Source organism: Rhinatrema bivittatum, chromosome 4 (assembly GCF_901001135.1).
Source record: "Rhinatrema bivittatum chromosome 4, aRhiBiv1.1, whole genome shotgun sequence".
In the NCBI taxonomy this organism is placed as follows: Eukaryota; Metazoa; Chordata; class Amphibia; order Gymnophiona; family Rhinatrematidae; genus Rhinatrema; species Rhinatrema bivittatum.
Window position 1 is genome coordinate 379,805,750 of NC_042618.1, and position 23,889 is coordinate 379,829,638.

At 44.9% G+C, this 23,889-nt stretch overlaps 1 protein-coding gene across 4 annotated transcripts in view; it reads left to right on the top strand.

Moving 5' to 3' along the window:
- The window catches only part of CCDC66 (coiled-coil domain containing 66), a 237,977-nt gene that overhangs the window by 79,596 nt on the left and 134,492 nt on the right, over positions 1–23,889 (top strand). For all 4 annotated transcript variants that reach the window (XM_029600914.1, XM_029600915.1, XM_029600913.1 and 1 more), the window contains exon 7: positions 11,810–11,931. In XM_029600914.1, coding sequence (XP_029456774.1) covers positions 11,810–11,931 — 122 coding nt within the window. The remainder of the gene's footprint in view (positions 1–11,809; positions 11,932–23,889) is intronic.

Here is a 23,889-nt window from a genome sequence, read left to right on the forward strand (position 1 = left end):
GCATTCTATCTAGATCACACTACATTCCATAGGAATTCCACCTAACTCTTTCCTTCTGTGGCAAGAGTCAAGCTGTGAGTTCCAGTGGGCAAACAGACCTATTCCTCCTAATTGTATCTCTTTTCTACCAACAAGCAGGCATTTCACTACAACACTGTGTGTAACCACACTCTGTTGCGTCCGTCCCAGCCTTAATAGCTTCCCCTCGGCCGCTGCTGCTTGTACATATTTATCAGGTTGCAACCTGGAGTTCTCTCCATACCTTCGCAGTCCATTATTGCTTAGATACGACTAGCCGGCATGTTCCATGTTTGGCCAGTCCGTCTACTCTTATTCTTTTCGGTTTAACTACCCAACATCCTTCCACCAACCAGTTAAGGGTTTCGGGATGCCCTCCGTTCCAAATTCCACCCCCGTCATTGCGCCTTTCATGCATCTTGGGTGCATTTGGTGCATGCTCGGGCATCCTCAGCTCAGTACTCACCCATATGTGAGGACTACCATCCTGCTTGTCCTGTGACAAAGCAAGTGTTGCTTACCTGTAACAGGTGTTCTTACAGAACAGCAGGATGTTAGTCCTCACGAAACCACCCACCACCCCGCTGAGTTGGGTCTGTATACGTTTTTTACGTTTATTTTAGTTTCGCTTGCGCTTTTAGCTATAAGACGAGACTGAGGGAGACACCTGTGGCTCGCAGAGATAATTGCAGGCTGAGCATGCTCAGTGCACTCAGTATGCCAGTGTCAGTCAAAGCTTTGTAGAAATTTTGACAGAAAAGTTTTCCTTACAGGGCTCCATCCTGTGATGTCACCCATATGTGAGGACTAACATCCTGCTGTCCTGTGAGAACACCTGTTACAGGTAAGCAACACTTGCTGAATGACTTAAAGGGCTGTCTTCTGTGTGGACCCGAGATAGAATATTGTTGTCGCGAAGTGGATGGCTGATGTGGTGAAGTTAAGGAAAGGACAGCAGTCTTCTGCTCCTTAATCTTCGATACCATTTCAGTGAATTTATCTCCGAAAAGGTTGTCTGGACGACACAGCAAATTTGCTAATTTGTCATGGACATCGTCTCGTATGGCGCTAGAACGAAGCCATGCGAGACGTCGTGCAGCCAGAGCATTTGCCGAACCTCTTGATGAGATATCAAAACCTTCATAAACCGTTCTTAGTAAGTGTTTTAAGCCTTCCTCCATGCCACCGCATGGAGGAAGGCTTAAAAGCCATATCCGGAAGGCAAAGCCATATCCGGCAAGGCAAAGCCATATCCGGAAGGCAAAGCCATATCCGGAAAACTCTGTTGGAGATTTGTCTTAAGTGCCTATAAATTGTCAAACAGGTACTGAGTAATATAGAATTGGTGATTCTGAATTTGCGTGTTTAACATCAGTGAATTAAAGGATTTCTTTGCAAATTCATTCAACAGTTTATGGTCTTTGTGTGGTGGTGTATTCGAATGAATACGGGATTTCCGTGCTTTCTGCATCGTTGACTCAACAATGACAGAGTTATGCGGAAGCTGAGTGGAAGCATGAAAGGGAGAATCCTTCATCTTATATTTCATATCAATCTTTCTGGATGTTGGTGGTGTGGACAGTAGAGTGTTCCAGGATTTTTCTGTTAGCTGTGTCAGAACAGAATGCTGTGGTAGGGGTATTGGCTCTGTGGGGGCATCAAAAATCTTAAGTATGCCCATCATTTCCTGACGTGGGTCATGTATTTTCCTGGTTTCTATATTTAGGAAATGACCAACCTTCTCGATGAACTGAGAATAAGATAAATCTTCTGGAGGTGAAGATGGTACTGGAGGTATCTCTGCTGGGTCAGACGGGTAACCTGTGGAAGTATCTGCAGAGGAATCCGTATCATATTCAATTAGGGATGGATGTGGTACTGGATGGACCTTGGGTGCTGGACCCGGTGTGACAGGGACCACTGGAATTGTTGGTAATTTAGCAGGTGATATATGAGGTGGTATGTTTGATTTTTTCACTGATTGTAGAAACTGAGACATAATGTTGGTAATTTGAGTCATGGCTTGAGTAGCGAGACCCGAAGTGGACGGTGCTGGTGTTGGCTCCGTACTCGGCGGTAAAGTAAATGGGATTACGTCCTCTGAACCATGTCCTGGAGCCGGCTGAGGTTGACCAGGCTTGATGCACCAATCGAAAGTATGGAGTCAGATGATAATGTTCCAGGTGAGGTAGGAGTTGTGGGCGAAATATGAGGTGGCAAAAACTCTGGTTCAGACTCCATAATTGGCAGAGGAGATATGTCTCTTGGCCTCTTATGACCCGAGTGGTGCTTCATGTTGTTTTTGTGGCATTTGTGTTGGCTGTGCGCTGGTATGCGTCGACGACGCCTATCAAATGAGGCACAGAGGCAGAAATATCTGTGCATCGATGTGTCGGCGGTTTAAGGCGCATTCTCTTCGGTCTCAGGCGGCTTCACGGGCAGAAAGCCAGTGTGTCTCGCCACAAGAGATTTGTCAGGCGGCCATGTGGAAATCCTTGCACACGTTTGCTAAACATTACCATTTAGGTGTGAGGGATCTGAGGTGTGCTTCAGTTCCCACCCCATTTAGGGCAGCTTGGGTACATCCCAGCAGTCTGGACTGATCCTGGTACGTACAGGGAAAGGAAAATTAGTTCTTTCCTGTTAATTTTCGTTCCTGTAGTACCAAGGATCAGTCCAGATGCCCGCTCGTACACAGGAGAGTCTAGTCAGCTGTTCATATTTTCTTGACAGGTTGTGATGCAAGTCAGTTTTCTTTCGGCAGAGCCACCTTCAGTTACATTGTTCTTTTTGCAAGTTTATGCTCGTTCTACTTTTTGCACAGGATTAGTTTTAACTTGATCTAGTCGTTGGTTGATAAAGTGTGTTTATGCATAATGTTCTATATATATCAAACAAATTTTTTGTAGCAACAGCCATTCATTCTGCTTTGATATCGATAATACTGAGGGATCGCAGGTGGCACCCTGGGTTATATGGGAGGTGCTTTTCAGTTTCTCTCTGACTCCATCTGCTGGAAGGGAGGCATAACCCAGCAGTCTGGACTGATCCTTGGTACTACAGGAATGAAAATTAACAGTTAAGAACTAATTTTCCTTTTGCCAGTGGAAAAGGCTTTTACGATTTTCCACCTTATATCTTTGTGTTCTGCATTAAACAGGCCTCAGCAAGATGGCATCCTAACGCCTTACCCTTTGTTTGTCGTCTTTGGAGTTATGTGCTTTCTGCATTTCTGTTATCTCATTTTATGCCCTCACAAGTCTGATTGAAATACACCTTACAGTTGTACAGTACTTAAAATATATATATACTGTTAGAGAAAATAGTTATTGGTTTAGAAATGTCAGTTTTTTTTCAGTTTCTCTCTTCTGCCACTGCCCAAACATATTGGGTGCAACTGGGCATATAGTGCTCACTGATGGGGATTAGCATGGGAGAAGGAGCCAACAATTCGCTGGTGTGCATAAAGACCTTAGATAACAAAGAATATAAACATTATTTTAAAAGTTTTTTCTCCTTCGAAGGGTGAATGAAGTTATATTTTAGCTTTGTATACTAAGAGGAAGCATTTCAATCATCTTCACTTTTGAACTGGGTTGGCTGAAGTGTTACTCTAAGACTGCGTTTGCTTGTGTATGCTTCCTAAAATGGGTATGGCATTAAAAACATACGGGAAAATTAAAAAAAAAAAAAAATGCGCATGCCTCCATGAGCATGCGCTACCCAGCGCGCACACATGTACGCATGATTTTATAACATGCGTGCGCCGGTACACACGTTATAAAATCTGGCCGGTGTGCACACGGGGAAAAGATTTGCCCAGTTAGGCGCAGCGATGAGATCGGGCCTCCTCCAGTTCCCTCCCAGTGCTTTCCAATTAATGAGCGGACTGGGAGGGAACTTTCCTAACCCCCTACCTACCCTCCCTCCTTCTTCCCTGACCCCTTTGAAGGCCCTACCTTTTTTATTTTCTTTATTTCCGAACATACGCCAGCCAGCAGAGCCGCAAATGCCTGCTGTACCGGCCACCTTCAGCTTCGCTGCTCCCCGCCCCCTGGACCGCCCCTTTTCTTGGGCCCAGCACTTCTGCACATAATGGGAGTTACACGCATGGCCAGGCCCCTTTGAAGATGCATGCAGTGTGCGCATAACCCCCATTTTCCCTGCGCACAGGGGATATTAAAGTTAGCTGAAAATATCTTAATTATTTTAAAATAAAGGGAGACAAGCAAGTTTGCTTACCGTAAACGGTGTTTCCGTAGATAGCAGGATGAATTAGCCATGCTGTCATGGGAACTGTCCATCAGGGCCCAGGAGGCGGAGCTTAAGAAGCAGAGTGTAGAGTTTCGACACTCTGCGGCTGCGCGTGTGTTCCCGCGCGGGAAGAATCAGTTCTCCTCAGTCTGTGATTAAGCTTGATGTAGTTAATGTAGTACGACTACCAGGGAGGTGGGAGGGTCAGCATGGCTAATTCATCCTGCTATCTACGGAAAAACCGTTTACGATAAGCAAACTTGCTTTTTCCCGTCGATAGCAGGGCTGAATTAGCCATGCTGTCATGGGAGTCCCAAGCTCCCGATCACGCTGTTGTTTGTTTGTCGCGTGATTATAGGAGTGTGGTAGTCGGTTATTATTTAGGCAACGCATGCAGAATCGCCTGACCCAGTGTTGCATCTGTTGCTGACTGCTTGTCTATGCAGTAATGAGAAGTGAAGGTATGTAGAGAAGACCATGTGGCCGCTTTACAAATGTCTACTGGGTTGACGTTCTTAAGATGAGCTATAGATGTGGCCATAGCCCGAACTTGATGCGCTCGTGGAAGCGACTGGAGTGGGGATTTTCCCTTGTTGTGACAATACTGTATGCATTGAACAATCCAGCTTGAAATTGTTCTTTTGGCCACGGGTAGTCCCGGGGCTCTTGGGTTGAATGAAACAAATAATTGGGAGACTCTGCTCGTAGCATGAGTTCGTCGTTTATAGTAAGCCAATGCTCTCTTACAGTCCAATGTGTGTAGCAAGCGTTCTCTATCGTTTGCATGAGGCTTTGGAAAAAAGATGGGTAGTTCTATGGATTGATTGAGATGGAATGCCGAAATTACTTTTGGAAGGAAGGTAGGGTGCGTTCGTAGGATCACCTTATGATGATGGAATTGTAGATATGGTTCGTAATGTACGAGCGCTTGTAACTCACTTACTCTACGTGCCGATGTTATTGCTACTAACAATACTACCTTCCAGGTAAGATATTTAATATGTGCAGATTCCATCGGTTCGAATGGTGGAAGCATTAGCTGCTCCAGAACGATATTAAGGTTCCATGGAACTGGTGGTTTTGCTGTCGGCGGACGAAGGTGCAATAATCCCTTGATGAATCTGGATAACAAAGGGTGTTCAGCAATGGAATGGTTATCTACTGGTCGGTGATAAGCTGCAATTGCACTTAGGTGCACCCTGATGGAGGAGGTCGCTAACCCGTCATCATATAGGGCACGCAGATAGTCAAGTAGAAGAATTGGTGAGCAGTCCATGGGTGGAATTCCTTTTTGAATACACCAGTTGGAGTATCGTCTCCATTTGAAGGAATAGTTGCGTCTAGTGGATGGTTTCCATGATGCAATAAGCACTACTTGTGCCACAGATGATATGCCTTGTGCTGTCAATAATGTCCGTTCAATCTCCATGCCGTCAGGTGAAGCGAGGAGTGGAGAGGGTGAATTAACATTCCTCCGTTCTGATGGAGAAGGTCTGCCCGGTCTGGAAGACGTATCGGGTCGGTTATTGACAGTCGCAAGAGATAGCTGTACCATGGTTGTCTCGGCCAGGCTGGGGCCACCAGGATTAGCTGACTGTTGTCCAAAATGCATTTCTGCAGCGTCTTGGTTATTAGTGGAATCGGTGGAAAGGCATATAGAAGATCTGCTGTCCACGGAAGTAGGAATGCATCCTGGGCGAGGCGTGATGAGCTGGGACGAATGGAGCAGAACTGCGGTAGTTGGGCGTTCTCTTCCGTTGCGAAAAGATGTATCGTCGGGGTCCCCCAGCGTTGAAAGATCTGTTGAGCCACGTCTGGGTTGAGTGACCATTCGTGGGGATGGAAAATGCGGCTCAATCTGTCTGCTCTGTCGTTCGCTAATCCTGGCAGATAGGTTGCTTGAAGATGGATTGAATGCCGGAATGCATGGTGAAAGATTTGAAGAGTTTCCCTGCAAAGGGTCCATAAACCGGACCCGCCTTGCTTGTTTATATAAAACATTGCCACCTGGTTGTCGGTGTAAATCATTACTCTTCGTCCTCTTAATTGTTGTTGAAAGGTTCTCAGTGCATTGCGTATTGCTCTGAGCTCTAGTAGATTGATTTGGAGACATTGTTCCGATGGCATCCATAGACCCTGAGTTTCCAAGAGGTCCAAATGTGCTCCCCATCCTGTCCGAGATGCATCCGTTGTGAGGACTGCATTGTGTGGCGGGGGATTGAACAGGGCTCCCTTTGTCAAGGTGTGGTCTAGGAGCCACCATTCTATGTCTTTCTTCATTTGCATCGTGAGTGTGACTTGGTTCTGCAATGGTTGTATGTGTTGTTTCCATTGCCTTTTCAGACCCCATTGAAGCCGTCTCATGTGCAGTTTCGTGTTTGGTACCATAAAGTTCGCTGCTGCCATGTGTCCCAAGACTATTAGTATCTGTCGAGCTGACGGGTGTCTTGTTGTCTTCAGTGATTGAAGAAGATACCGAATTGTTATCTGCCTGTCCTGTGGAAGGAAAGCTCTTGTGCGAAGAGTGTCCAGGCGAGCTCCAATGAAGTGGAGTATCTGAGTAGGTTGTAAGTTGGATTTGGGGTAATTTATAAGTAATCCCAAAGTTTGAAGGCAGTTGATTGCAATCTTGAGATGATGCATTAGCAATGTCGGGTCCGACGCTACCAGTAACCAATCGTCCAGGTAGGGAAAGACTGTCAGACCCTTTAGTCTGAGGTGGGCCACCACCACTATCATACACTTGGTGAAAACTTGGGGTGCTGCCGAGAGACCAAAAGGAAGCACCTTGTATTGGTAGTGCTGGTTGTTGTGTAAAAAACAGAGGTACCGCCAAGAGGATCTGTGGATTGGAATGTGTGTGTACGCCTCCTTGAGGTCTATGGAGCACATCCGGTCCTTGGGTTGCAATAGTGGAAGAATGGATTTCAACGAAACCATTTTGAACTTTTCTCGAACTATCCATTTGTTCAATTCCCTGAGATCCAAGATAGGGCGGTTGCCTCCCGATTTCTTTGGAATTAGGAAATAGGGGGAGTAAAACCCTTTGTTCCATTCCTGTGGGGGAACATATCTGATCGCCCTTTGCTGGTAGAGGTGCGCGATCTCCTGAGTGAGCTGAGGTTGAGGTGTTTGAGAACCTCGCTGCGCTAGATGCGGAACTGGGGGATTGTTGATGAACTGAAGCTGATAGCCATTCTTCACTATTTCGAGTACCCACTGGTCCGTTGTTATCAATTCCCAGGCAGGAAAGCGGGCTGTGATTCTGCCTGGGGGTGCTGTTGAGGGAGGTGGTGGTGGCCTGATGCTTAAAAAGATTGCAAAGGCTTAACCGCAGGTGTTGCCTGTTGTTGCGGTTGTTGTCTTTGTGACCTCGGTTTACCCCTCCGCTGTTGCTGTTGAGGAGTTTGTGTTTGTTGCCTTTGGTATGTTGGGTAAGGCTGCGTTCTGAAAGGCTGGTAATTCCTATAAGGCCATCGAGAGAAAGATTGGCGACGAGACGTTTGATAGTACTTCCTTGAAGGAGTTGGCGTGGTTATCGATTGGACCGCCAGCGCTTGTTCTTTCAATTTGCTTACGGTATCATGGAAACGGTCCCCAAACAAATTGTCTCCCATGCAGGGAAGATTGGCTAGTCGATCATGCAGATCATCTCGAATCGAGCTAGCTTTCAGCCACGCCAGTCTGCGCGCTGCTATTGCAGTAGCTGACGCTCTTGATGAATTCTCGAACCCTTCATAGATTGCTCTCAGCAAATGCCGGGAGCATTCTTCCATGTCCAGAATAGGGGAAGGAATGTCGGTTCCAGCGGTGAGAAACATCCCTTTTGTCGCCTGAACACATTCATACATGTATTGGACCATGTAGAATTGATGGTGACAAATGCGTGAAGTTAGCATCGCATTTTGATAAACTCGTTTGGCGAAATCGTCCAAGCATTTATTGTCTTTACCCGGTGGGTTAGAGGCGTGTGTTCTTGCCTTCTTGGCTCTTTGTAAAGCTGACTCTACGACTAAAGAGTCGTGTGGCAATTGGGTATTGGAGTACTCTGAAGTTTTCTGTAACTTAAACTTTACGTCCGTTTTCCTTGAGACTGCTGAAATCCCGAAGGGCGTCTCCCACGATTTCTGCAGTACCTTGTGCAGCATACTATGGGGGGGGCAAAGATGTAGGCTCCCCTGGTGTGTCAAATATTTTTAACAAGCCTAAGGTTTCCTCTCTGGGTTCCGGCAGCTTTTGCACTTCCACCTTCAAAATGGAGCCCATCTTTTCAACGAATTTGGGGTAGGAAAGATCTTCCGGGGGAGAATATGGCTCCGCTGGTTTTTCGGGTGGGTCCGAAGGGTATCCAGTAGATGAGGAAGGGGAGGAGTGCGATGATAAAGACACATCCTGTGAGATCTGAGAGTGAACCGGGGACGGCGGCTGTGTATGCACTGGCTCAGACCTTGGTAATGGATCCACCGGCCCTTCTAGTGCGGCATCTGCCGGTTTTGATGGGGCAGAGTTGTCTTCTGGTGGTAAGACAAAAGAGGTCTGCAGTGTCTCAAAAAATCCCGCTAGGGAATGCGAGAGATCCCAGAATGCCTTTTGGGTATGTTGCGGCATCTTGTGTCGCTTGTGAGGAGATAGTGGGAGTTCCGGTCCCGATTGGTCCTTCCGAGGAGATGATTTAGAACGTCTTCTCTAGGTATCAGTGAAACTTCTACGAGAGGAGTGTCTAGTCGAAGACCTAGAAGGTGTACGAGAGGAGGACGATGAAGTAATTTGAATAGTTCGTCTCTCTAACGGTGTCAATTGTCCTCTAGATTTTGAGGAAGAGGATTGTAGTGAACTACTTCTTGTATGATCCGAGGAGTAATGTCGTCTGTGCCGCTTTGTATGTGCGGAGGACGATGAGGATGACCTATGGCGCGAGACTCTCGTCTGGGAAGTCTCGCTACCTGCAGTAACATCTTTTCTCGAACGAGAAGGTCTGGCTGGAGTGCGACTGCTATAGTCCGAGGATTTTCGGGAATGTCGTGATCTTTCCCGTCTTCTGCAGGGCTTTGTTCCGCGCCAATTGCGCCTGTACTATCGGCTCCGGATTTGTATCTCCCGGCTCCGATATCGGCTCCGGCGCCGGTTTACTCTGCGCCGGTTTAGTCGGCGCCGGTTTACTCGGCCCTGGTCTCGGCTCCAACGGCTCCGGTTTCCTCGGCTCCGACGGCGCCGATTTTCTCGGCCCCGGATGTGGATCCGAGTGCGCCGGCTTACCCGATCCCGGGTTCGGCTCCGGCGCCGGCTGTTTATGGCTCCGTGTTTGCTCCAACGGTGCCGGTCCGCGATCCCTCGGCGCCGGTTGCACCGTTGTATGTGCCGGCCTCGATGAACTCGGTGTCTTAGAGGAGAGTCTTCTCGCCTGCTCCGGCCCAGTATGGCCCGTCGAGCTGCGGCGTTTTTCGGCTCCACGACGACTCTTGGAAGTGGAATGCCTAAGAAAACCAGATCCCTGGTTATCTTCCCTCCTTCGCTTACCTCCGGTCCCGGAGGTTTGTTGATCCCATGAAGATGATCTTCTCTTTTGAGGAGGCGTCCGTACTCCCGTACCGGGGGAGGAGCAGATGGTCGACGGTCGATTAGTTAATTTTAGCTCCATCATCCGGTAGGCCCGATGACGCCGTGCTCTCGGGGACATCCTTCGACAAAAATGACAAATATCTTGATCGTGGTCCGGTCCCAAGCAGCGGTAGCAGTGATCATGTCCGTCTGTGACGGACATGATCTTACCGCAGGGACAAGGTTTGAAACCGGACTGTTTTTTAGACATTTTGAAAAAAGTTGTGAGGAGAAAAAAGCTCCGCTGCGCTCCTGCGCGCGGAAAAAAACAGACTGAGGAGAACTGATTCTTCCCGCGCGGGAACACACGCGCAGCCGCAGAGTGTCGAAACTCTACACTCTGCTTCTTAAGCTCCGCCTCCTGGGCCCTGATGGACAGTTCCCATGACAGCATGGCTAATTCAGCCCTGCTATCGACGGGAAACTGTTTGTTTCCATGTGAAAAGTAAATCTGCCACAAGAAATGCCCCTTATGGTTTGCAGCAAGCCTATTTGAATTGTGGATGCAGATGAAATTCAGTATGGATAAGTGTATGGTAATGCATGTAGATCACAAGAATTGTTAGATACAATATGTAGTCGTTGCTGAAACTAACTAGGAAAATGACTCCTGTATGTTTATTGATGAAGTAGGAAAGAATGCACAAAGAAAATAGAAACGTGACAACAGAAAAAGACCATTCGGCCTATTTAGTCTGCCTATCCACGCAACTGCTCAGTGCTACAATCCCTGCCACTCCTTCAGAGATTCCCTGTACTTATCCTATGCTTTCTTGAATTCATATACTGTCCTAATCTCCACCGGAGGTTGTTCTGTGCATCTACCATCCTCTCTGTAAAGAAATATTTCCTTGGATTACTCTTGAGTCTACACTTTTTTAACCTCATCCCGTGACCTCTTGTTGCAGAGCCTCTTTTCCATTAAAAGAAGCCCTCCTCCTCTGCATTGATGCTTCAAAGTTATTTAAATCTGTCTATCTTCCCTATCCTGCCTTTCCTCTAGGGTATACATGTTTAGATCATTAAGTCTGTTCTCATATGTTTTATAGTGAAGACCATTAAAGTTAGTAGCTACCCTCTGGACCATCTCCAGGGGGTAATGGGTAAAGACTGCAAGATGCACCCAGTTGCCCCATTTTCACTGCTTTATAGCAGTATTAGAGACATCATCTTTCAATTTATCCTTGCTTCATCAACCTTAAAGATCCTTTGTGCTTGTCACATGCTTTCTTGAATTCCATTACTGTGTTTGCCTCCATAGAGAGTCTTTTCATTTACCATCCTTTCTATGTCCTCATGCTTCTCTTACGTTTTGCCTAAGTTTACCTCATTCCAGCCTCACACCATGGCCCCTTGTTCTGGAACTTCCTTCTCAACAAAAGAAATTGCTTACTTCTCATGCATTATTTATATCTTTTGAGGTGTATTATTTGAATTTCTCTTAAAAAAAAAAAAATAAAATTCCTAGTATTGTGTCAAAAAAGTGATTCAAAGGAAGCTTTTTTTTTTTTGTGATGCAGTATCACTTGCAAAAGTACTGTGCCAAAGCTATATGTTCTTCCAAATGCTCAACCTACTTACTAGGCAGGGGGAAAGCGGTCAACACCTGCGAACAGGAAATCCTTCTCATCCCTAAAATAAGAGACAGTTAGAGGCCTGGGTTTGGAATCTGCCTTCTCCCTACTCCTGAAGCTAAACAGCCAGTACTGGTTGGTCAAGGATGGAAACTTGGCCTTCTCTCCATCATTGGGCACCCAACAGTGATTGCTTCCATTTAAGAATAGGGAATCTGTATTCTTCTCTAAGTAACCTAAATACGGTTTTGTTGAGGCAAAAAAAGATGATGCATTTTACTTTTGTTTTAGCAATATATGCTATACATCTACAGTTGTCTCATTGTTTATTACTTTATCATAATTTTTATATTATTTTTCTAAAGATGAGCAAGTAGCCTTAAAGAAAAAACAAAAAGAAAATTTTCAGGATCAAGCAAATTATCTTTCGGGAAGACATAGTGCTGATAATGAAAAATTAGAGAAACAGACAACTGATCAACTGAAGGTAAGATAAAAGTATCAAACAGGACATCTAAGGTCAGGCAAGCACTTATAATTTAATGCTAACCTTTTGGGGTACACAAGAATGTGTATCATATCTCATAACATTTGAATCAACAACACTTCTCTGCATGTGCTCGGTATGTATTGGGGAGCCTTCAAAGATATTTTTCTGAGGATATGTCATTTCATATACTTCACTAAGCCTAGATAGAAATAGGAAGTTCAATAATATCTGTGTGTGTATATAGATATAGATATGTGTGTGTATGTATATATGTATAGAGAGAGAGAATGAGACAGGATATATTTTAACATGTTCAAACTGAATAGAGTATGTTATCCAAAAAGCCAGAACACTAATGTAGCAGCAAAATATCAACAAAAATTAATACATCATAATATATTTTATTAATATTACTATACAAAAAGATCTTTTTATATTTTAATTACAAACTAATGAAAGAATCCAGAAAACACAGTAAAAACTTAAAATATCCTTAAGACAGTTTTTTCTAATAGCATATTCATATACTCATAATGTCCTAGAATGCTAGATATATGAAGGCAAATGGTCCATTTCTTAGCACAGTGATGGCTAACCTATTTCACGCGTGTCAGAGGTGACACGCCGAGATGTTTTTGCTGACGCGCAGCTTTTCGTTGACTATCGGGAACGACCCTTTAAAATTAGTTTTTTAGTATCCCCCACCCTCCGGACCCCTCCACCCCCCCCCCCCCCAAATGCCCCCAGGCGCAGGGAGGCTCATGCGGCGCAGTGACAGGCAGATAGGCAGGGCCGTGGTGAGGCTCACGTCACCACGGCCCGAAGAAAAAGAACGCATTTAAACGCGCAGATGCTCCTCCTCCTTCCTGCCTGTGCAGCCCCGGAAGTAAACGTTGCTGGAGCCGCGTGAGCAGGAAGAAGGAGAAGCATCAGTGCGTGCAGAAGAGAAGCAGCGCTTGCGCTTACGGGCAGCCGCGGCCCGAGAAGATTAGGGCCACTGCAGAGCCCATCCTGCAGCGACCCATTAAGAGGAGGCCCAGAGGTGAGAGAGAGGCTGAGGGTCTGTAGAGGGTGTGTGTGTGTGTATGAGATGAGTTGAAAGATTGTGTGTGAGAGTGAGGACCTGAATGTTTGCAGAGACAGCATGTGCTTGAGCAAGACAGCATGTGGGAGTGAGAGAGAGCCTGTGTGTGTGAGAGTCAGACAGCTTGTGCCAGTGAGAGACTGTGTGTATGAATGGTTGTATGAGAGAGAGCATGTGACAGTGAGAGCCTATATGTGTGTGTGAGAGAGAAATGCATGTGAGAATGAGAACCTGACTGTGTGTTTGAGGGAAGAAGATGGAGAGAAAAGAAACAGAAAAAAAGACAATATAAAAGGAATTGGCAAAAAAAATAAGAAAGGGAAGGTGGAAAAAAAAAGCCTGTGACCAACCAATTAGAAAACTAAATCAGACAGCAAAGGTAAAAAAAAATAAAAATTACTTTTTAGTGATTGGCACATGTAATCTTTGGGAATGTGCAAGAATAGCAATTTCTCTATGCGTATCTTGCAATGTATGAGATCAGCATGGAGAAAGTGGAAGCCCACGGGGCCTGCACAGAGGAGGCAGCAGAATGGGCTTCAGTGTCAGTAGCAGCAATCGGCGCCTCCCCAATAGCCATGTGGCAGCAGTGACACTGGCAGCAGAGGAATGAGAGAGGTTCCGAGGTTGCTGGCAAAAGAGAGGGGGGGTCTGCCTTTAGTGTGTGCATGTGTATGAATGGGACTCTACCTGGGGGTGTATGTGTGTGAATACATGGGTGCCTGCCTGGAGGATGGAGCGGGAGTGGTGTGAAAATGAATGGGAGCCTGCCTGTGTGTGTGTGTGTGTGTGTGTGTAGGGGGAGAGAGTGTTCTAATTGAAGATTTTAGCCAATGAAATTCAGCAACAAAAAAGTCACTAAGCAGGTAAGGTAAAGAATTATTTGTTTTAGCTTTATTAATAAATACAGTACATATATTAAAATTATAACTTTTTGTTATTAATTAGAGCTACAAATATCACAAAATTATGGATTTTTCTAGAAGTGACACACCACCCGAGTTATGCTCATTTTTTTAATGAATTTTGGCACACTGAGCTCAAAAGGTTGGCCATCACTGTCTTAGCATCTAGTCAGATGAATCCAGAACAAGTGGGTTATGCACTCCTACCAGCAGATGGAGATGGAGCAAGCTGATGTCACAGTACATATACCTCTGCAATGAGCTCAGCCTGTCAGTATTCTCCATCTCCAGCAGATGGTAGACATGCATTTCCCCACAGGGAATTACTTCAATTTTAAGAAGGAGAATTAAGGAAGAAAATGACTGCCCCGCTCTCCTGTAGTGATACTAAATAGTCCCTCCCCCAGTTGAAAATTTCTGAGGTGATTTATGAGGTCCCTCAGAAGTGTGCCTTGGCCTGGTAGCTAGTTTTCCAGCATGGGCTTAGCTGCTTGAGCAGCTGAAAGGCAACGAGTGCTGGAAGCAGAGCATGACGGTGACAGCAAATGCCCTCTCCCCCTGCAGCTGGAGACCATCTCTGTGCTCAAACAGGTAAGGCTGAGCGCCGGTAGGTTTAAAAAAAAACCAGAAAAGTACAGAGACTTAGCGGGAGGTTTTACTTGGAGGGCTTCCTCCTCCCTCCGGTCTCCGTGCTTGCGCGTCGTTCTGATGTTTGTCCCATTCCGTGGGAGGTTGAGGTAGGCAGGTTGAGCAGCCTATCTAGGCTAGGCCCCGCTCTGAGGCTTTTTCTGCATGCTGTGTGGTAGGCTGCAATGGCGCTTTGCATGCTTTATTAGGCTGCCCTCTACAGGCTTGTTGGCTTGGTGTGTGCGTCTCGCTGTGCGTCCAGTTTGTGCGCCCAGTTAAGCCTTATCCTGTGAGAACCCACGTTAAGCGCTGCCTAGTGGCCGTGTGCTTACATCTGCGCATATCTAGCACTGTGCGCGTAAGGGTTAATTTTCGAAGGCCCGCACAGGCATCCATGTGCGCTTGGTTCCCATCACATGCATATGGATGCGGCTATTTTATAACATCCGCACATGCGCATATGTGCGGGCGAATGGCCTGGAGCGGGGGGGTGGGTGGGTGTAATTTTGTAAAGTACATGCTGTGACGCTCCAATTAAGGAGCGGACTGGGAGGGAACTTTTCTATACTCCTACCTACCCTTCCTTCCTTATCCCCTCTGTTCCCTGACCCCTAACCCTTAACTAGCTGTTCAAAATTTTTTTGTTTTTTACCTTACTGCTCCTTTGGAGCTGAAGTAACTTCAGCGCGCTGACCTGCTGCCGACGCGCACTTCTCCAGGACAGGGCCTAATAGCTACTGTCCCAGTTGGCCCCCACTCCGCTTAGTTCCTGCCCCCGGCCTGCTCCTTTTCATTGGCTCAGCATTTCTGTGCTTATCGGGGGTTATGCACGTAGCCGGGCCGTTTCTAAAATGCACTCAGTGCGAACACAGCCCAACCATGAACATAACCCCTGGATTTTATGCTTGCAAAGCTTTGAAAATTCGGGCATTACTTTTTTGTGACTTTCCTGTTGGCCGCCTGGGTGAGCGCCAAGGTGTGTGCACACATAAATATTGGATGCATAATTTTTTGGGTGCCTAGTTGAGCACCTATGTAAGGTGGGCACGCATAACTATTGGACGCATATCTTTTTGGGTACCTAGTTGAGTGCATATAATAAAAAACAAAACAAAAAAAACATAGACAAAAAAAACCCCACAGCTAGACGCACGCCTTCGGCCACCGCTCAGCATGTTGTTGGCCATAATGACGCCTGTGCCTGAGACGTCTAATCGCCTTTCTCTTTGCTCTGCCAGCACTGTTTGGAGGCTCAGGGTGAATTGTCTTCCTCTCATTTCACTATGCCTAGTTCTTCCCAACCAGATGTGGGTCTGGGTAAGGATGTCTTAAGTGGGGCACCTGATTTTGATCTCCCTTAATTGGATCATCAGCAGGGGAAGGTAGTGCAGTGAGTACTTCCCAGGTAACTCCCGGTCTGGATGCTTCTACCTTTTCATGGGTACAGTTTTTTTAAGGGATTACAATCCTTTCTTCAGGCACAGTTCTCTGCTCTGTCCCAGGCTCCTAGGGCAGAAGCACAGTTGGAAACCTTGCATTCTGTTACTCCCTGGAGTACCTCTCTGACAGCGGCTCTTTTGGCTGGAGATCTGGATGGCATGGGTGATGACGCCAATCCTGCCTCTTTTGAGAATGGGGAAATTCCCCCTGGATTAGAACCATGAGGAACCATGAAGCAGTTCTTTCATAAAGATGAACTGCCAGCCTTGAATTCCCAGACTTTGACTGTGCTTGGCATTCCTGGGGTGGATTCCTCTTCAAAGCCAAAGAGAAATCCTATTTTGGTCTCTTTGCGCAAAGACTCTTGTTTTTTTTCTGAGATGGAAGCCATTCAAGAATGGATTGATCTTGAGTGGGGTGCCCCAGAGGCTAATTTCAAGGGGGTCGGATTTTGGAAGGCCTTACTCTCTGGATCCAGTGGTAAGAGAGTGCTTTTGTTTTCCAAATTTAGATGCACTTGTATGTGCAGTCTCGAAGCGGATCACTATTCCCGTCAAAGGAGGAGCGGCCTTGAAGGGTGCTCAACATAGAAAGGTTGAGACTATCCTTAAGCAGGCATTGGAAGCTGTGGCAATGACTTTGCAGATCGTTTCTTGTTGTTCCTTGGTGACTTGCTCTTGTTTGCTTTTCTACCAGGAGGTTGATGATTCTGGGATACGTTTCAGATCAGTTAGTGGCCAGGGGTCAGTTATGATTGAGAAGTTGATCGGCCGATGCAACCTCCAAGGCTAATCTCACCAAGTTACCTTCCAACAGCTCAGTTGGAAAGAAAGGCCAGTAAGGGGGCTTATCTCCGATTCTTCGTTTTCCGGAAGATAAGGGACTGGCAGAGCACTCCCTTGTCATGAGAGGTCGTGCTAGAGGTTCCTGGCTCTTTTGACCCTTTAGCGAAGTGATCTTCAGAGGACTCGGCCCTTTGGTAAGTCTCAGTCCTTTCGTTCCTGACAGCCCAGAAGAGGAGGATGCTCAGGTGGTGGACCTCCCGATCCTCCCAATGAAGGTTTGCCGACCCACCTCCGGAAACAGGAGATAGGGGTCGCCTTTCTCTTTTATCAGAGATGGGTCAAGATCACATCGGATCAGTGGGTCCTGGAGGTGATACGAGCAGGATATGCGCTGGAGTTTTGCAGTATTCCTCGGGACGTGTTCATTGCATCTCCCTGCCACTCCCCACAGAAGAAGCAGGCAGTGGAGGATACATTGGCAAGGCTCCTCAGGCTGAGGGCTGTGGTCCCAGTGCCCACATCTCCAGAAAATATGGGGCAATTTTCCATTTATTTTGTTGTGCCAGAGAAGGACGACTCTTTTCGTCCCATCCTGGACCTCAAGGGTGTCAATCATCTCGCATGGAATCATTACGCTTTTTGATCATGGCAGTACAGTTGGGGGAATTTCTGACCTATATGGATCTGTCTGAGGCATATCTTCACATTCCCATCCGACTGGAACATCAATTTCTGCAGTTCACAGTTTTGGGATGCCACTTTGAGTTTTGGGCGCTGTCCTTTGTCTGGCCACCACTCCCAGAACCTTTTCCAAGTTAATAGTGGTATTTGCAGCGGTATTGAGAAAGGATGGAATACTAGTAAACCCATAATTGGACAACTGGATTATTCACGCCAAGTCACTGGAAGAGAGCTGCCTAGTGATTGGCAATGTGATTTCCCTGTTGTGAGAGCTCGGCTTGGGGGTGAACCTAGTCAAGAGCAGCCTTCAGCCTACTCAGTCACAGGAATACCTCTGAGTTTGATTCGACACACAGCAAGGCAAGGTGTTTCTGCTGGAGGCTCGGATTCAGAAGTTGCTAGCACAAATCTGCCTCTTGTTGTCAACTCTGTGCCTAACTGTATGGGCTTACCTGCAGACTGGCTGGTACTGACAATGGAAACAATGGTTGGGTGCTCACTCTCAGGAGCTGATGGCCCAAGGATGCTGGAGTGTAGCAGAGTCTCTTTGGAATATCATTCGGCTGGAAGCCTGGGCCATCCAGTTGGCATGTTTACAGTTCGGCAGCAGACTACAAGGTCAATCAGTCTGCATAATGTTGGACAATGTCACTACCATGACCTACATCAGTCGGCAGGGAAGAACCAAGAACCAGCAAGTATTGCAGGAAATTGATCCCCTGATAGAATGGGCAGAAGTGCATCTCCAGATGATCTCAGTCTCACACATAGCAGGAAAAGACAATGTAAGAGCAGACTTTCTCAGAGGGAGAGTCTGGACCCAGGAGAGTGGGCATTGTCAGACAAGGCAATTCAACTGATTGGGGATCACTGGGGTCTCCCATTCTTGGACCTGTTGGCAATGCTGCGCAGTGCGAGGTTTCTGCACTTCTTCAGCCGCAGATGAGATCCGAAGTCATTGGGGATCGAAGCCTTAGTGCAGGAATGACTAGAAGACAAGTTGCTATATGCCTTTCCTCCTTGGCCCGTATTGGGCAGATTGATTTGAAGAATCTATTGCCTTGGGGGGCTGGTACTTGTTACTTGCTCCAGATTGGCCCAGATGACCATGGTATGCAGATCTGCAGAGGATTCTGGTGGATTCGCCTCTTCCACTTCTGGTGCACAGGAACTTGCAGCAGGGATCTGTCCTTCACGAAGATTCGACTCAATTTTGTCTTATGGTATGGCCTTTGAAAGGGCTCGCTTGCTGAAGCGTGGATATTCTGCGGCAGTGATTTCCATCCTGCTAAAGTTATCCATTTCCATGGCTTATGTGTGAGTTTGGCGAGTGTTTGAGGCCTGGTATGAGGATGGAAGTGCTCTTGCTTCCTTGGGCAGAATTCTACTCATTTTGCAATTTTTGCAGGATGGCTTGAATAAAAGCTTAGCTCTTAATTCCTTAAAGATACAAGTAGCGGCTCTTGCCTGTTTCAGGGATCAGGTAAATGGTGGATCCTTGTCGGCTCTTCCTAATGTGTCCCATTTTCGGAAAGGAGTGAAACATCTTCGTCCTCCTTTACAGTTTCCGGTGCCCCTGTGGAGTCTTAATTTAGTCTTGGATTTTTTGGCAGACCCTACGTTTAGACCACTGTGAACTCTGTCCTTGCAGTTGCTGACTTGAAAACGGTGTTCATTGTGGCAATTTGTTCGGCGTGTAGGGTTTCCAAATTGCAGGCTATGTCTTGCCGGGAGCCATTTCTCCAGGCGACTCCAGGGGCGGTACAGCTGTATACTGTTCCTTCCTTTTTACCGAAGGTGGTCACTGTGTTTCACTTGAATCAGACTACCTCCCTGCCATCTCTGGATAAAGAAAGAGATGCAGAGGAGTATTGTCTGTTGTGACCCTTGGATGTCAAGAAATTTATTTTAAGGTATCTGGAGGTTAATGAACCTTTGCGGAAGTCGAATCGCCTGTTTGTCCTTCATGGTAGTACTAGACAGGTAGAGCCAGCCTCACAGGCTACAATAGCTTGCTGGATTAAGGAGGTAGTCATAGCTGTATACATGGATGCTGGGAAGCTGTTGCCTAGTCAAGTTCAGGCTCATTCCTCTTGGGCTCAGGCCGTGTCATGGGCAGAAGTGAAATTGTTGCCTCCTGTCGACATTTGCTGAGCTGCGATGTGGTCCTTCTTACACACCTTTTTCCAGTATTATCTCCTGGATGTTCAGGCCCAGAAGGATGCAGCCTTTGCACATGTAGTTTTGTCTGGACTGCGGGCAGCTTCCTACCCTATTCGGGAATAGCTTGGGTGTATCCCACTTAATCTGGATCCATCTGACTGGACACTATTAAATGAGAAATTACTACTTACCTGATACTTTCCGTTTCTTTAAGACAGTCAGATGAATCCAGCTTCCCTAACCTTGGTTGCCTTATGGTTGCGTATTGCTTCTACTGTGTGCCTACATGTTACAGGGATTATTGGTAAGTGTTACTTCAGTCCCTAGACTAGTGTTCTTATGTTCTTATCTGTGCTCAGTGTTGCCTGTTGGCTTAGTATTGACATTATCTGTTTTTAATCAAGTATTTTGCTTCTCTGTCCACAGTTGTTTTTGAAGAGAATTTTGGCAGGCTGAGCTCACTGCAGGGGTTATATGTACTGTGACATCAGCTTGCTCCATCTCCATCTGCTGGTAGGAGTGCATAAACCACTTGTTCTGGATTCAGCTGACTGTCCAAAAGAAAAGGAAATTATCAGGTAAGTAGTATTTTCTCAAGCCACTACATAAAAGTCTGAATGAAACCTATGATGGCTGCAAACAACTACTCTGTGTTCTTCAAATTTGTGAGTGAAAACTCTCTCTGCTGCGAACACTGCTAATTCTTCAATGCCAAAATGGCTGCTGTATTAGAATCTTCCCTCAACAAAGGTCCCCTTGTTTTGCCATGTGTGGACTTCATCAGGAGGAAAAGATACCAATATGTCAGTGGACCATTGAAACGCTATGCAGCTGGAGCTCAGAGATCAACAATTTGCATAGATAAACTGTGTATAATCATGACTTGTACAGTACATCTTCTTCAACATTTCAAACAAAGACCTGAACCTTCTTTCCTCTATGAACGTGATCAAATTTCCCTGGTGTAAAGTTTCTCTTACTGCAAGTTTCACAAGTGTTATGAGCAAAACGCATGGATGTAGATTTGTATAGTTGGCACATGAATATGCAGATAACCATACTATGGCTTGTTCAATTCTCTGTAGAGGATAAGTAATAGCAGAAATTTTTGTTATTATACATTGTTCAGGAGTTAAAATGCTCTGTTACTCCCTAACCATTTGTTGTAACAGTATGCAAAGCCATTCCATTGTGTTAGATTCATTATTGTACTTTTGCATTGTAATACATCATTGATACATTTGTATGTCACACCTCGCTGATTAAGTGACTTAGTTATCTTAGCTAGAAACAGTTTTTTCATTGGTATAAAACTCCATGTGATTCAGAATTGTACTTTATACATGCTCTTTTATTTTATTTCATTGTTTGGCATATATTGGTAAAGTAAACTTTTAATTTTGTAATATTGCTTATGTCATCAGTGCTTCCCTTCCCTTATTTGAAGTTTTGTTTTTGTGTGTACTTAGTAAGCACTTTACATTTATAATTACATTGCCTAAATTCTATTAGTTAATATATATATATATATATATATATATATATATATATATATATATATATATACATAAAATAGTATATGCCATAGTTCTGAGATGCAGGAATAGGATTTTTTTTTCCATATATGCAATGGGACATGATGTAATATAGCCATGGAATATTATGATACAATGTGCCCTCTTCAGGAGAATAGCAGAAAAACAAAAAAAAAATGCTATCATAGTACTAAACTCATTAAAAACTGTCCTCCCACAACTATCAGTCAATTGGTCCTATTTAAGTGAGCATATTATGTTTTATTTATAACTGTTTTTTTCAGCTGAGTTCATATACATTGTCATTGCATTATTAACCTACAGCAATGCACAACAATTGAGTAAAAAGCAGACAGAATACAATTTATTAGACACTCTAAAAGCTGAAAAGGTCCCCTGTTGAGTTTGATTTTAATCTTTATAAATCTTTCTACTTTGTGTGGTGCAATTGGCCTCGCTTTACATGTACTTTGACAATGCTCTGTGATTAATACATTTTGGAATAAGCTGTTTTGATTTCACTTTGTGTCATTTATAGTACCCCTAAACTGGCTTTGTTTGGTGCCTATTTATAGATTCTAGTTCTGCAGAAGTATGTACAGAAATGGGGGATTTTATTGTAATTATTCTTGCACAATGCGTGATATTAAGGAGCCAGGAACATTCTTAATGTAGATCTCTTTCAAGAATGGTATAATTTTGATTTTGGTCTTTCTCATATGAAAATCCTAATTGCTAGGGTGAATAATATCTTTAAAATGATATTATGATTTGGTCCTATACTTTTCTAAAACTAGTACCCATGATTAGATTGAAAAAGTGTTAATTGCTAAGAATAAGGCTCTGATTAATGGTGTTATGGCCGGTGGAGAAAATAAATGGTAAAGTATGAGATTCTAGAAGAATACAAAATGAATGTGCATTTTGGAGAGCATTGACGTGGTGTTTCTTTTGGTTTAATTGATAATAATAGAAGTGTTTTGGAACATACACAACATTTTTTTTTTAAATATTTTCACCCAGTAAAGTTCGCCCGCTCTCCCGGTGCGCGCACAGGACACTGTGCGCGCACAGGGAGAGCGGGCGAACTGTTTTACTGTATCGCGCGCACTGGCCAGGACACTGGCCTGTGCGCGCGATACAGTAAAACAAAATATTTAAATTAGAGCCCATTGGTAAAAAGAGGCGCTAGGGACACTAGCGTCTCTTTTTGGACAGGAGCGGCAGCTGTCAGCAGGTTTGACAGCTGACGCTCAATTTTGCCGGCATCAGTTATTTTTATTTATTTATTTTAAGTTTTTCTATACCGGCATTCACAATAGATATCGCATCATGTCGGTTTACAATTAACAAGTGGATAGGTAACAAAAAAGGTAAAAACTAATATTTATCTTAATAATAATAATAATAATAATAATAATAAAACATTAAACAAGAGAAGGCTAAGGTATGCAGTTACAATAAAACAAGGGAGTAATACAACTTGGAGCATAGAAAAGAAGCAGGGGATTAAATCGAAAGAACGTAAATGCCAGTCAATGTGCTTAAGGCATTAGTGAATTGTGTTTATGATGTAGGAATATTAATTATAAGGTAGGGAAATTAGTTGCCGTGAATAAGGCAAAGTCTGAGTGCTTAGTTAATGATGGAGTAGGTTCAGTTTAGTTCAGGAAAGGCTTTCATGAATAGCCACGTTTTGAGTCTTTTCCTGAATGTGGGCAGGCAGGGTTCCTGTCTCAAATCTGGTGGGATGGAGTTCCACAGTGTTGGTCCTGCAGTGGAGAACGCCCTGTCTCTGGTGGTTATGTGCCGCATGGATTTGGAGTGTGGTACTTGTAAGGTTTCTCTATAGGACTCTCTGATTGGTCTGTTGGATGTAAATTTTTTGAGAGGAATTTGAAGGTTGAGCTGAGAGTGTTGGTGTATAGCTTTGAAAATAGTGGTTATGGACTTATATATGATTCTGTAGTGAATTGGTAGCCAGTGCAGGTCTTTGAGGATTGGTGTTATGTGGTCTCTTCTCCGTGTGTTAGTTAATATTCTCGCAGCCGTGTTTTGAACCATCTGAAGGGGTTTCGTGTGAGATGAGGGGAGACCTAATAGCAAAGAGTTGCAGTAATCTAGTTTAGAAAATACTATTGATTGCAGAATAGTTCTGTAGTCATGAAAGTGGAAGAGAGGTCTTGTTCTTTTTAAGACTTGGAGTTTGTAGAAGCAGTCCTTAGTAGTTTGATTTATGAATGCTTTTAGGTTTAACCTGTTATCAAAGATAGCTCCCAGGTTTCTTACTTGTGGAGTTTGTAAATTGGGTGGGGGATTTGAGTCAGTGTTACTGTATTCAGATGAAATTAGGAGGAGTTCGCTTTTAGAGGAGTTTAGTATTAGATTAAGGTTGGAGAGGAGTTCATCAATTTTTTTAAGACTAGTTTCCCAGAATTCTAGGGTTTTGCTGTAGGATTCTTTGACGGGGATGACTATCTGGACGTCATCTGCATAAAGAAAGTGTTTAAGGTTTAAATCAGTTAGCAGTTGGCAAAGAGGGAGCAAGTAGATATTAAAGAGCGTTGGTGAAAGGGAGGAGCCTTGTGGAACTCCCGTAGATGAAGGGTAGTGTTGAGATTCTTTATTGTGAATTTTGACTTTGTATTTTCTGTTCCCTAAGAACGATTTGAACCACGATAGTGCTGTTCCTGTTATTCCGATGTTTGCTAATTGAGTTAGTAGGGATGAATGGT